Below are 12,973 nucleotides of genomic sequence, written 5' to 3'. Positions count from 1 at the left end.
CAGTTAAATCCAAAGAGAAACCAGAACATACATGCACACACACTCTGACACACGTACATCAAATACACATACTGTAGACATGGACTCAGCAACTACAGTCACTCTTCAGGCAAAATAGAAGTAGATGGCTTTTTCAACCCTTTTTCACACCTCACTTGCATCCTTTTTGCGCTTCAGCATCTATTTAAAGCGGAAACCCACCCTAAAAAAAGCACACACATCCCATGCAGTCTGAATGGGGAACCTACAGACAGTGTGGTTTGATAACAGAACAGATTAGTGTCTTGGTTCTCTGGATTTTATCCTTGGGAGAGACAGAGTTCCTACACAGGGGAGGTCGATACTTTTTGGTGCAAGGGTGGAGGAGTATTTGCTCCCTTATTGGAACTTAGTAAAATTTGAATGTGTGGTGTTCAATGTGCATCTGGACAACCATGCTTCTTTAAGACCTGAAAGATGTGGTTTTTTTTCATATTGCACAAGACAGACGGTGGACTCCTGAATCTCATTTTCTAATATGACTAAATTTAATATGTGTCATGAAGGTACCATATGAAGCACCAGGACATAATATGATTTTCGGTTATGTCAAAATCTAAGTCAAATGACAGCTGCTTAATTCTGTCTCTTTGTGCAAGTATTAAAAAAAGTACTTTCAGGCAGAAGTAAGCAGGTCCTTATGCGTTATCTGACCTGGTTAAGCAACCTGGATTCAAAGACGGTCCATAATTGCTCAATTTGAGCCTGAATGGATGAACACTGTTTATAACCGAAACATCTGAGTAATAAATATAATACAAAGAGAGATATGGCTGGTAACTTCTAGTCCTCTAATACTTGATACATGACAATACATCACATGTTCTCAAAGTATTGTTTTAAGGCGCACAATTGCTTTATTATCTTTAAATAGATCACAAAGTCAGATGTTCAAGGTGATTAAACCCAAATTTAATGGATATGCTCATACTTTGCTCAGATGTTCAACCAAATCTGAACTATTTCAAACCACTGACTTGTGAGAACACCCACAACATGTAAACATGGGAGTCTTTTTCCACCTGGAGTTCAGTGACAGTCTTTCGTAAGACACTGCTGCTGTATTCACCTGGGTCTGATACAACTGGTCGCAGTTTTTGTCATATTAGCTAACAACCCACACCATTCACCAGGTTTGTGTGTGAAACTGGTGAAATGCCGCCATCTAAAAGAAAACCAGAAATTATTTGTACATTTCTAGTGTAACTGGCAATGACACTTTTTCTCATCTAAAACATGCATCCTTCAATCCATCTGTCTTTCTTTTAAATACTTTTCACAGCCTCAAATTGATCTGTGGTAACAATTAATTCTGTATTATTTCAGCAGTTTTCAAAACATTTCCAGACCTGTGTAGGAACCCTGAAGTATCCAGTTTCCCATAGGAATACCAAACTTGGTGCAGATTGTTTAGGGCTGATTTTCCCTTTAATTAGGTGTGTTTTACAGTGGAAATTAAAATAGTTGTGTGTATCTATTTTTAAGGGTATACAGCACATTCACCCATGCGGATCCGGGTGTTGGTGTCAGGTGGGATGTTTCATTGTAGTGGATGTAATCCTTAACCCCACTGTAGTTTGTTTTTCTGTGGAAAGGGCCATGAGGTTGGGGAGAGGGTTGTTATGAGTCAATAAAACAACTGTTCCTCCCTCCCTCCGACTCCTCTGCATTTTAGGACTCCCAGGGTGTTAAGCTCATCATCCACCATATAGGAGGGGGGGGGTCTTTGTCATTCTAGCTCTGTCCAAACGGATAGGGTCCATGAATACCCTGGAAAAAAAGACAAGAAAATGGGTGTTACAATAGTTTGTAATTCAAGGTTTTTGTGTAACAGGAATGAAAGTGAATACATGAGAAGATGAAAGCAAAACTGCTCATTTAAAACCAAATCAAGCCAGTACTCACTCCTTAAAGCACAGGGGGTGCAAATTTAAAGCCTGTACACATGAGCTACATGACTTGTCTGTTCTGAAAGATTCAGGTGATTCAATTAAGTTGAATGGGGAGGTAAAGGATTGGTCTTATTGGTATGCAAGTTAAAAGAGTCAATCCAGTGTATAGTTTGACCATTTTACATCTCAGACTCAGTTCTACACTGTCAGTCTTTGCTTAACTTGGACTATTGCCAGGCTCAGATTTGGGAGTTTCAGTTGATTTATTCCCGATTCATTGCTCTTGAAAACCGAGGGGGATATCAAGTTGTAGATCTTTGTCGGAAACTGATGTTTAGTAGCCGATGTTCCAGACATCCCAAATCAGTTGACGGTGCTGCCAAGCAGTGTCAAACATCCTAGCCCTTGAGGCTAACCTCAACTAACATGCTACTGTTGACAGAAACTGAATCTCACCTTCAGTTCTCAGTGAAGAAATGACAACCCATATTGACGGCATCTCCCCGATCATTTTCTCATCCAGACTTTATTATCCTTCTAGTTTTTTTTTCTCAATGTAAAGCGTTACTACAGCAAGTACTTGAAACTACATCAGTATCCATTTTTCTTACAACTTCTTCCACATGAGATCATATGAGAGATCAAATGAGATGGTGCTTCGCTCCTCCTGGCACTAAAATCTTAATAAATAGCCCACAGTATTTGATACACCACAGTTTTCAAAACTTGTAGTATGTGCATGATTGAGATTGGTGAGAAAAAGAACTGTAGAGTTTCTCCTTATGTGTACGATGCAACCTGATTTAAATATCCTTTTGGCTTTTAAAACTCTTGCAGTGTGAGCCCAGCTGTGCCTTGGAGGAGTACCTGCAGCCTGCAGAATAGAGTGCGATTAAACATTGAATGTTTAATCCCACCCATTGTGATGTGATTGGTTTAACTGTCGAATATGATTGGGGTTTAGCATTGACTGTGACTACATGCTAGTTGTGAGCACTGAGTGTCACAATGGTGATTGGTGTATATATGGAGAACAGTCTAGTTTGGAGAAAAAAATTATATGTTCCATTATATTACAAGCCCTTTTTATAGTTAAAGTACACATCTAAACTCTGGCTAATGTAGAGCTGAATACAGGCTATTATCTACATTGTGGGCTTATTTCACACATTAGCTTGCTAGTTGTAATTAGGCAATTCAGTGGAAGTGGCTACATCAGTCAGATTTTCCTAATCATACTAATTAAAAGACCAAACTAAAGTAATTGCTCATATTAAAAAGAGAGGAAATCCGCCCTTTTGGATAACCTTGTAAATGTAGGTAACCTATTATTGGCCAGCACACTATTTGGCTGATGTGTGAACTCACTGTGTTGGTTAACCCTTACAAACCCAAGTCCATGTGTTATACTCAACACTGATGCTGTTGTGTTATTCATTTCTGATCAAAATGTTTTTCCCTTCAGTTACATCCTATTAAAACATTTATTACTGCAACTGTAAACACTAAAATGCCTTTAACTGTCCAGCACCTGATATCCCAACACTACTGAGCAGCTTGGTGTGGCTATGAAATGGCCCCCTGAGCTGAATTTCTAATGATTTTAAGGATGCTTGATCTTTCCCAATGCCCAGACAGCCATACAATTTATTGAGAACACTAAGGATGAAACAGAGGATGAAACATTTATCTTTTCAACACACAAAAGTTTTCTTCAAAGCTCCCCTTTGGCCAAAATTTTAATTCTGTGTGCAATATATTTCATTATTGCTCAAAATTGGTAAAACACTTGATTTGGCGCAGGACATCCCTACTGACACATGGTTTACTCTGAATATTGAACTGAATATTGAATATTTACGTTTTGACTAGTGAAAGATTCAAACATCAAAATCAATCCATCCACCATGTAGGGTGATCATTAAAAGAAGCACTTACTATACCACTCCAGAAGACATAGGTACAAAATTGAGCATATAATCCACACCAAATACTATAGATTAAAATAGTGCTATAGCCTTGAACTAGTAGTTTGTGTTAGTGTGAAAACCTAAATTAGATTCACACAAGGGCTGCAACTACCAATTATTTTCATGATGGATTAATCCATCAGTTATGTTCACAATTAATCATTTAGTTGTATAAAATGTCCAAAAAATATTATAAATGCTCATCACAATTTCTCAGAGCCCAAGATGGCATCATCACATCCCTTCTTTTGCCCAAGCAGCAGCCCAAAACCCAACCCACAAATCCTCATATTTCAGCAGCTGTGACCAGCAAATGGTTGACATTTTTGTTTTAAAAATGACTGAAACGATTAACTGATTAACTGAGTGACTAATTGACTTATCATTGCAGTTCTAATTCATACATACCTGACCATAACTCACCACAGAAAGATTGGGTTGGAGACCATTTGACGCTCTATTTACAGCATTATGAGACAGTCCATTTTGATCTTGCTGGATTGGCTCTTGTGTACGTTCCCAGGCTCCACCGGGATCTCTGAAGCTGTTGTCAGTGGTGTCATGCTTGTTCTTCTGTGGCGAGGCAAAGGGGTTGAAGTCTCCCTGCACGTTGCGCTGGGGTTGGGTGTTGAATTCTGTCTCAAACGAGGACAGCTGCTGGGTCACACCAAGGAGACCTCCAACCTCTACACTAAGAATCACCCAGATTACATCTGTAGAGGAAAAAAAGCATATTTAAAGATGACTATATAACTGAGTTAACCAAATGAATTTCTGCCCGGTGGCTCAGAAAAGGTTGAAGAATTTTGTGACAAAAAGAAGTTGACAAGTTAAAAGAATAAGGACAACACGTTAGCCGCAACCTTAATTAAGTACCTAATTAGAAAGAAATCAAATCTTTGATGAGTTCCTACCTCCATAGAATAATCCAGTGGCTGTACACATCCTCCACTGGCCTTGGTACATGCCTGGAGCTGTGGGACTTCGCATCTGTACACTCACATCTGATATTTCCTGTGGGTCTAGTGACTTTACCATAACTGTGTTTACATGCCCAAACTGATCCCCACCAATGTACTTCAGACTAACCCCGGGTGGCCACGACTCTGCACCTGTAATACACAAAGATGAGTGCAGTCAAGACACAGTTTGATAATAAAACCATAATGTTAACTGAAGTGTTCTCCAGATTCAGAAATGAATCTTACTGTAAACATATCAGTGTAATGACATGCCCAACACACCTGTGTTTTGTATTCTCCAAGTTTTTGTGAACGGTGTATCTGGAGGAACAGACTCTCCTTCACCAATTGTCACATCTTCAACAAATGACATGGATGGCGTGTTGACATTGGGACTTTCAAAGTCATAATATGCACCAATAGCAGCCTGCAGGTTCCTGTTCCAACAGAAAAGGAGGAGTAGGAATTATCGGGAGTATATATAGAAGATTTTCTTAATATCACAATATAAGCTATCACCAAAAAAACTGACAGTCCAGAATCTTGTTTTTTTGTACAGATTGTCCTGTCTTCAGAATAATTTTTTAGTGCTTCCTGAGTCAATGCGTCCAGGTTCATCTGGAGAAAATTCCTGGGAATATTCACAACAGAGAACTGCAACACTGATTTCGGATCTTTTACTGACACTTTTTATGCTGAGCACTCTATACTAAGCAGAAAATTAATCTGGAACAATGGTGGCAATCTATATTTAAGTAACTTTTATAAGCCAGAATACATATGAAATAGGAATGCTCAATGGCTGCAGATCATGCTGAAGAAACAAATCAAGCGTTTTCAGTTCATCTACTTAGGCTCTTGAAATTTAAGTGATCTAGCATTGCACGTAGATAAAACTAACGCACAAGGTTCACATTTCAAAAAAGAATAGATAAAAGCAATGTACTTCTAGCCAAAACATCCTGTTTACTATCATCTAATACTTTGGTTTGACCATACTGACATCTTTATGCACCAGTGTGGGTCAGGCAAAAACCACTGAATTCTACATTGCCCATAATTGAGCTCAATAACATCTCCTGCTTGGTTATGACCCATTCCTGTCAAACTCCACACCTGCAGTTCTTAACAAAGGTTTTTGAATATAAATCTTTAGTCCCCAAGCCCAAGTTCAAGTAAGCCTAAAGACATCATCAACGTCAACAGGGGTTATTTTGTCAGACTTGACAATGCTCCTCCTGAGCCAAAGAAAATAGATAGATAGATAGATAGACTGACACTTTCCCGAAGGGAGGTCTCCAATGGGACTGAATTTCCCTCGGGAAATTCAAAACTGAGTAGTACTACCAAACAAATATTTATATGTAAAATTAGTGGGAACCCTTTCATGAAAGTGCCTATTGTGTCATCTAGTAACTAAATGATCACGAGATAAAATGCATCATGAGTTACTATCTTGGCTAAACAATCTTGTAAGAGTCAACTCTGTAGTACGACAGATAGATAGATACTTTATTGATGCCAAGGGAAATCCAAGAACGGTGCTAAATATAATCTTTCTTCGAATATTCCCAACACCCTGCAGATTTACCACTGTAAGCTGTGGATCCAAATAAAACTCCACAAACTGATCAACTAGTTTCAGTGGACAAAGTCCAACGTATGTCACGTGACGACAGGACGCGCTGACGTCCAGATTTGATTTTATGCCCCAAACAAAACTTGAACCAGACGACGTAACTCTTTTTTTTTTTTTTTTTTTTTTGAGGGTGGGGTAAAAATGATCAAAACCATCGACCACAGTTTAACTAAAATCTTGATATCAGTTGATGAAGGAAACAAAGATGTTTTAATCAAGACCACTTGTTGTGGTTGTCAGCCACTGATAGATCACGACTGGTTACGTCATGTAACTAACGTGAAGTGACCGGCGCTGTCTTGACTTGTGGCTTCCCAAAGAGCATGGTTTATCTGGCTGTGGATACTATTCTATAATATGGCAGATAATCTACACTGGCAGTTCAATGTGTTTAAATAGGCTATCTACTTAGCTAGCTTGACGTTTGCTTTTTCATTTATTTCATCTCACTAACAGTTGGGACAAACTTCAGCGTTTCACTTCCGTTTGCCCTCGAAACGATCGTTAGGAGTTAACTGCCATTTCCCGTACAGGAATGATGAAATAAGCCTTCCGACTTTAAGTGATACTAACTAAGCACTGTGTGTGCCTGCCACTTATAACATATTAAAGTATGCTAACTAGCTAATTATACTGCTAAGTTAGCGTCATGTTGCTGTCCGACAGGAGGCCCTCGTATCCCCGCACTCACCAGTTGGTCATATCCAGGAAGAAGGCGCAGCCGGCTGGGTTGAGCTGAAAGCCCAGCAGCCTCTGAAACTCCGAAATGAGGACGTCTTTGTCCGTGGTGCCCATGCAGCTGAACTTCTGCATGAGCTCCGCGTCCACGTCCATGTCCGTGCCCTCCATGGGTGGCGGGTGTCCCGTAACACAGACGGGGTGGTACGGGAGTCCTCTCTCAATTTAGTCCGAGGCCTTGTCCAGCCATAACAACCAAGCTCAACAACAACAAGCTTCAATGCGCATGGCACGACCAGGGGGACGATGTTTGACGTTGCAACAACCAGAACGTCACCTTCGCCAATCACTTAGTGGGCGTCGACGTCATCTGTTGCTATTTGCAGCAACCTTTTCATTGGTTTATCAATGAATCCAAGTTGTTCCATTTGCCGCTCTGGACTTGATATGCCCCAAGTTTCATATTAGATACGATATTTTTTATTCATTAATTACTGCATTTACAAAATACCAATGTTGGATCATTAGAACAGTAATATAGGTACAGATATTTTTCAGCTGTTACTTGTAAAGGTATTATCGATCCATAGCTGTAAGACAATTCAAATAAAAATTGTTTATTTTATCAATGAAATCCAAGTTTTGTTATGAAATTTCCGCAGTGCCATATATAAATATTTTAACCATTTTACTCAGACAGACCCTTCTTGGAATCATTAACTTTACAACTAAAAACAAACATTTTCTGATTCTATCTAAATTTTCCCCACATGCCTGAAAAAGAAACTTTGATTTTCAAGTGAATGGTATTTGTTCTTTACTGATGTTTGTCCTTGTGGATATGTATAAATTATGAAGTGCTGATATAACTGTTGTGGTGTTCCTGTCTGTACCTCTTAGGTTTACTTTTATATTGTCTGGTGGAAAGTAATGCTCTTACTCAGATACCGTGCTTGAGTATTTTGACTACATGTCATCTTTGCTTCTACTCCACCACATTTCAGAGGGAAATACTGTATCCCACTTTTTACTCCACTACTTTTATTTGATATCTACAGTCTACAATTAAGGATGGATGATCTTATGAAAAGTGTTCTTGCATATAAAGTGGTAAATTAAAATTTACTTAACCTTGATCAGCTACAACATTAAAATACTGCTTATATAGTAATACATCTGTAATAACAACCCAATAGCATCGAAATCTGTGATGGGGCCATTCTGGTGCCTTCTTTAGTTTTACTTTGAGTACATTTTGCTGATAATCCTTATGTACTTTGCAACTTTCACTCAGTAAAAGACAGGGTACTTCTTCTACAATGGTATGCTTGCTCTGCTTTGCTTAACTTTTGTGTAGCAATAAATGAAATACGTGAAAGGGATACTTAGAGTGGGCAAGATCTTTAATTTGAATACAAACAAAGCTTAACTTCAAACAGTGAATAACAGACACTAAAAGCAAGCAAAATTTTAATAAATCTTAATTTAATAATGGTCCACTGTTTTTATCATATTTTATTTTGGCCAAAACGCGTACAAAACAAACTTGGCGATTTCCAGTCATTTCCAGGCGGAACAGTGTTGGTTGGTATTATATCTGGTGGGAACCCTTATCGGGAACACCGGAAGCGCGCTCTCGGCGGAGGTGGCTGTGGATCATGCCTAAGTATGTTCAGATTTTATCTCTTTGTAATTCTTAATCTCTGATTTCCACATTTCAGTGAAAATAATTCTTGTTTGTATATCTATTGAACAACGAAAGACGGTAAAAAATACTTCGAAAGCTAATGAAACAGACCAGTTTTTTCAGATGAACCTCTGAGCTTTGTTTGGGCTGCGTCTATTTGCTGAACGCTCGACGTTAACATAACTATAACCGGCTAAGGACAAATACAGCAATGTGATATGAATGCTAGAGTCCGCTATTTTGCGTATTGTTAAGAACTCAAAAGAGCTATCTTTTTAAAGTGGGTCTGCGGTGGCGCTTTCGCGTTAGACATGACTTGGTAACGATGGCTCCGACTTGTGACTCAGGAAGGCGGTTTTTATTATTTTTCAGGAATAATAAACCACCTTGTAACCACATTAACATCATTTTACCTCTAAGGTTGACGTAGTGACTGGAGCCATAATTGCGGAGAACAACGCATCATTATAAAATAAGTAACGAATAAAGTTAAGAACTTTGAGCGGTATAACAAGAAATACCATTGTACATTTTTAAATGCTTTTAAATATAAATATATTCTGCTTGCAAAAGACAAAAGTATTCTGCTGTGCTGAACAGAAAACTATAGTGTTTGACGTCTCAGATAAATGTCCCAGCTCTAAATTAAAGTATACAGTTTTGGGGAGGTCATGTCTACAACCCTGCACTTTTCAGTCTTTTACATTTATTGTTTATTAACACCCCACAGGTTTTACTGTGATTACTGTGATACCTACCTTACACACGATTCGGTAAGTTGTCTTTGTGTGTAAATAACATTTCGAAAAGGATGAAAAGATCTGTTTCTGGAGTACTGTGCTCCTGTTAAATATCTTCTAATTTGTTCTATTTCTGTTCCAGCCATCAGTGAGGAAGACCCACTGCAGTGGCCGAAAACACAAAGAAAATGTGAAAGACTACTATCAGAAATGGATGGAAGAACAGGCTCAGAGCCTGATCGATAAAACAAGTAAATTATTTTCTTACTTATCTTGGAAACATGGCTGTGAGTGAATCTAAAAGTACTAAGCTACCGCGTTTGCTTTTAAAGATATTTTCCCACCGATTCATAAGGTGTCTGTTCTCTAGGAAAGTTGATTTCTTCTTCTTTCTGTACAGTCAACCATTCACACTTCAGTTCACACCCTGATTTTTTCCCCATACATACTACCCTGGTTAGATAGACATTCAGCAAGGAGTTTTAGTAAAGCCTGTTACGCAACCCACACAAGGTATAGACGTGTGCTTAGCTTAGTGGGCCCCCTCTCAGATTACAAATCATTAATCCACAGTGGAGGAATTTAGTGTATAAAGGAATTCAGTTGGTTATACAATATAAAGAACTTACAAAAAGAAAAAGATAACTACATGTCCTTTGTGTATGTAAAGGACGCTAAAATGACAGGTTTGTTTTTTTTTTTTTTTTTTTAAAGCAACCTCACCCCAAATTCTTAATGTTGCAGTGCACAGTGACATTGTTAGAAAAAAACAAGTTGTACTCCCTGTGTTGCAGTTTGTGCTGATTGTACTCCATACAAACACTGTGAAAGAGGCTTAAAATAGTTCTTTACGAACATGAAAAAGAATAGAAAACATTGTGTACTGCACATGCAGTATTTGTGTCTTTGTTTATGTCTGAATGTTTTGTCTTTTCTCCCATCAGCTGCTGCCTTTCAACAAGGAAAGATTCCTCCCACGCCGTTCCCTGGTGGCCCTCCCCCAGGTGAGCGCCTCAGTTTTCACGCTGCACTAATTTGATTAACTAACTGTAATGTTCACGTTGGATCTTGATGGTTAGATTCATTCTCAACAGGAAAAGACTTTCAGCAGTTTGCTCCAAACTACAGACTGCTGAAATGAATTTCATTAGAATAAACAAAACTATGCACTTACATTTCTATAGGATTACAACCAACAACCAATTTAAATTGATAAACTTTGTACCTGAACTGCTGAACTATCTCACCACTGCAGATAATAAAATGATAACCTGTAGAAACCTGTTGGAAAATTCTTATGTTTTTCAGCCTGTCTTCCTTGACTCCTTTTTGTTGTAACATTGTGCTAACCAACTTTATTGATGTGTTCTGACGATGACTGCTAAAACAGGATCAAATTGAATGTAAACTGCAAATTACTGTTTATATCCAGCTTCATAAAGCTGAGTCACTATTTATTGGCTAAACAAAAACCAGCAAAAATACACTCAGTTCCTAGTTTATTAGGTACAGATGGCTACATGGACTGTTTTTAACAACCTGCATTAGTTTAGTTTCTGTTTAGTCAGAAGTCGGTGCTAATTCAGTTCTGAAAATATAACGTACTTCACTGTGATCTGTGTGAATCTGATGTAGTTCCTATGTATATAGTACGCTGTTTTAGCATTGATTGTTCACTTAACATTTGCTGTTTATGATACAGGTGGTCCTCCTCGTCCAGGCATGCTACCAACGCCCCCCATGGGAGGTCCACCCATGATGCCCATGATGGGGCCTCCCCCACATGGAATGATGCCAGGTGGGCCCGGTGAGGAACATCTTTCTTTGATAAAGTTCCACTGATTCCTGATTTAGATTATGTAACATTCAGATTGCTTCAGAAACTGAATGTATTTAAGACGATCCAGATAAGATTGTTATAGAATGAAAGAAGCCTTTGCTATCACTTTATATTAGACCAGACTGCAGCAGTTCAGTCAGCTGTTGGCAATGGCAGGTATTGGGCAGACTGTTGGCCACACAGGCTTTCATGTCTTATGAGTTCTTTTTTTTTAGTGGGTGGCTTTCTGTTTCTTGTTCATAAAGTAGTTATCAGAATAATCCTGTTCGCCCAGTATGTCCCTTTGATAGATGAATTATAATTTTTTTTTATTTAGTCAGTCAAATAATATCAAATCAACATGGAAATCATAGTCAGAATGTTTTTAATTCACTGTACATTGAACATTTTTAGTTTTGGACTGTCAACTTGAAAATTTTATGGACATTTTATAGATTAATTGATAAGTTACTTAAAAGAATTTTCATTTTAATCATACATAATTGCTAGCAGCAGCTCTAATGTACTTCAGCCTTAAGCCAATGAAATTTGCACAGAAATCTTAAAGAGAAAAGGGTAAATTATTCCCATGTCACATTATTTAATATCTGAATAAAGAGGAGGCATACGATGTTTATAAGATTATTCCCAGTGAGTTTTAAATGCACCGATTTGATTGTCTGTGTAAAGCTGTTGCCACAAATCAGAACCTAAAGCTGCAAATCCTTTCACTGTCACATTCAGGAGGCATGAGGCCACCGATGGGAGGACCCATGCAGATGATGCCAGGACCACCTCACATGATGCGTCATCCTCGACCGATGATGATGCCGCCAGTCAGGCCGGGAATGATGCGACCAGACAGATAAGAGCAAGTGGATCTTCTCCGTTCCGTGTTGCCATGAACAGACTGTCTAGTGAGAACACTTGGATTTATCAATGCAACTTTAGAGATTCCCTCAACCCCTTCCAACTTGAACCTGCAGTTCTTGATGTAATTATGTCATTTTTGTATAATTACGTTATTTTCTGCCAGAATTGTAGTATTTATTACTATACACCGTATCAGAATTCATTTTAGATCCCTGTTTTATTTTCTTTCCAATGTCCTCTCTTGTGTTGGTGTCAAGTTTGAAATATCTTGTCTCACTTTGACCAGCTGTTCAGCATGCACATTTAAAGAGGGTGTTTGAATTGACAATATTTGTTACTTTGTTTTTTTTTGTTTTGTTTTGTTTTGCTTTTGCTTTTCTTAAGGTTTTACTTGCTTTGTATTTCAGTGCATTGCTTTTATAAATAAAACTCTGATTCCAACAATTTCTCTCTCAGATTATATTCCATCTCAACAAAATTCATTTTTAAGGCATTAAAGGCCTGCCATTAACACACATTTTGGCTTATTCAACCTCTAGTTGGGTTGAAGTTCTTACACGTCATTATTTTCAGGTGAGTGTTTTACTCTCACTACTTTCATCAGCATTGTTTCCAAGACACAGCAGAAGTATGTTTTTAAGTAACAAAGCTCAAAAAGCTGACTGCGCACTACC

At 38.3% G+C, this 12,973-nt stretch overlaps 2 protein-coding genes across 4 annotated transcripts; one reads left to right on the top strand and one right to left on the bottom strand.

Moving 5' to 3' along the window:
* Positions 1-619: 619 nt before the first annotated feature.
* Positions 620-7,524, bottom strand: ilrun (inflammation and lipid regulator with UBA-like and NBR1-like domains). 2 transcript variants are annotated; one of them, XM_046383022.1, is made up of 5 exons: positions 7,194-7,524; positions 5,146-5,300; positions 4,816-5,013; positions 4,310-4,614; positions 620-1,809 (listed from the first exon to the last, which is right to left on the bottom strand). In XM_046383022.1, the coding sequence occupies exons 1-5, from the start codon at positions 7,349-7,351 to the stop codon at positions 1,774-1,776; spliced, it is 852 nt and encodes a 283-aa protein (XP_046238978.1). In that variant the 5' UTR covers positions 7,352-7,524; the 3' UTR covers positions 620-1,773. The 2 variants fall into 2 exon arrangements, with proteins under 2 accessions (XP_046238978.1, XP_046238979.1); XM_046383023.1 differs by having other exon boundaries at positions 4,325-4,614.
* A 1,204-nt stretch (positions 7,525-8,728) lies between these two features.
* snrpc (small nuclear ribonucleoprotein polypeptide C) lies at positions 8,729-12,747 on the top strand. Of its 2 annotated transcripts, none has more exons than XM_046383025.1 (6): positions 8,729-8,846; positions 9,598-9,640; positions 9,750-9,858; positions 10,552-10,611; positions 11,310-11,405; positions 12,171-12,747. In XM_046383025.1, the coding sequence occupies exons 1-6, from the start codon at positions 8,839-8,841 to the stop codon at positions 12,293-12,295; spliced, it is 441 nt and encodes a 146-aa protein (XP_046238981.1). In that variant the 5' UTR covers positions 8,729-8,838; the 3' UTR covers positions 12,296-12,747. The 2 variants fall into 2 exon arrangements, with proteins under 2 accessions (XP_046238981.1, XP_046238980.1); XM_046383024.1 differs by having other exon boundaries at positions 8,730-8,846; positions 11,310-11,414.
* The last annotated feature ends 226 nt before the right edge of the window (positions 12,748-12,973 follow it).

This window comes from Scatophagus argus, chromosome 3 (genome assembly GCF_020382885.2).
Source record: "Scatophagus argus isolate fScaArg1 chromosome 3, fScaArg1.pri, whole genome shotgun sequence".
NCBI classification, from domain to species: domain Eukaryota; kingdom Metazoa; phylum Chordata; class Actinopteri; family Scatophagidae; genus Scatophagus; species Scatophagus argus.
Note: the sequence above shows the minus strand (reverse complement) of the source record. Positions and strands in the feature narration are given on the sequence as shown.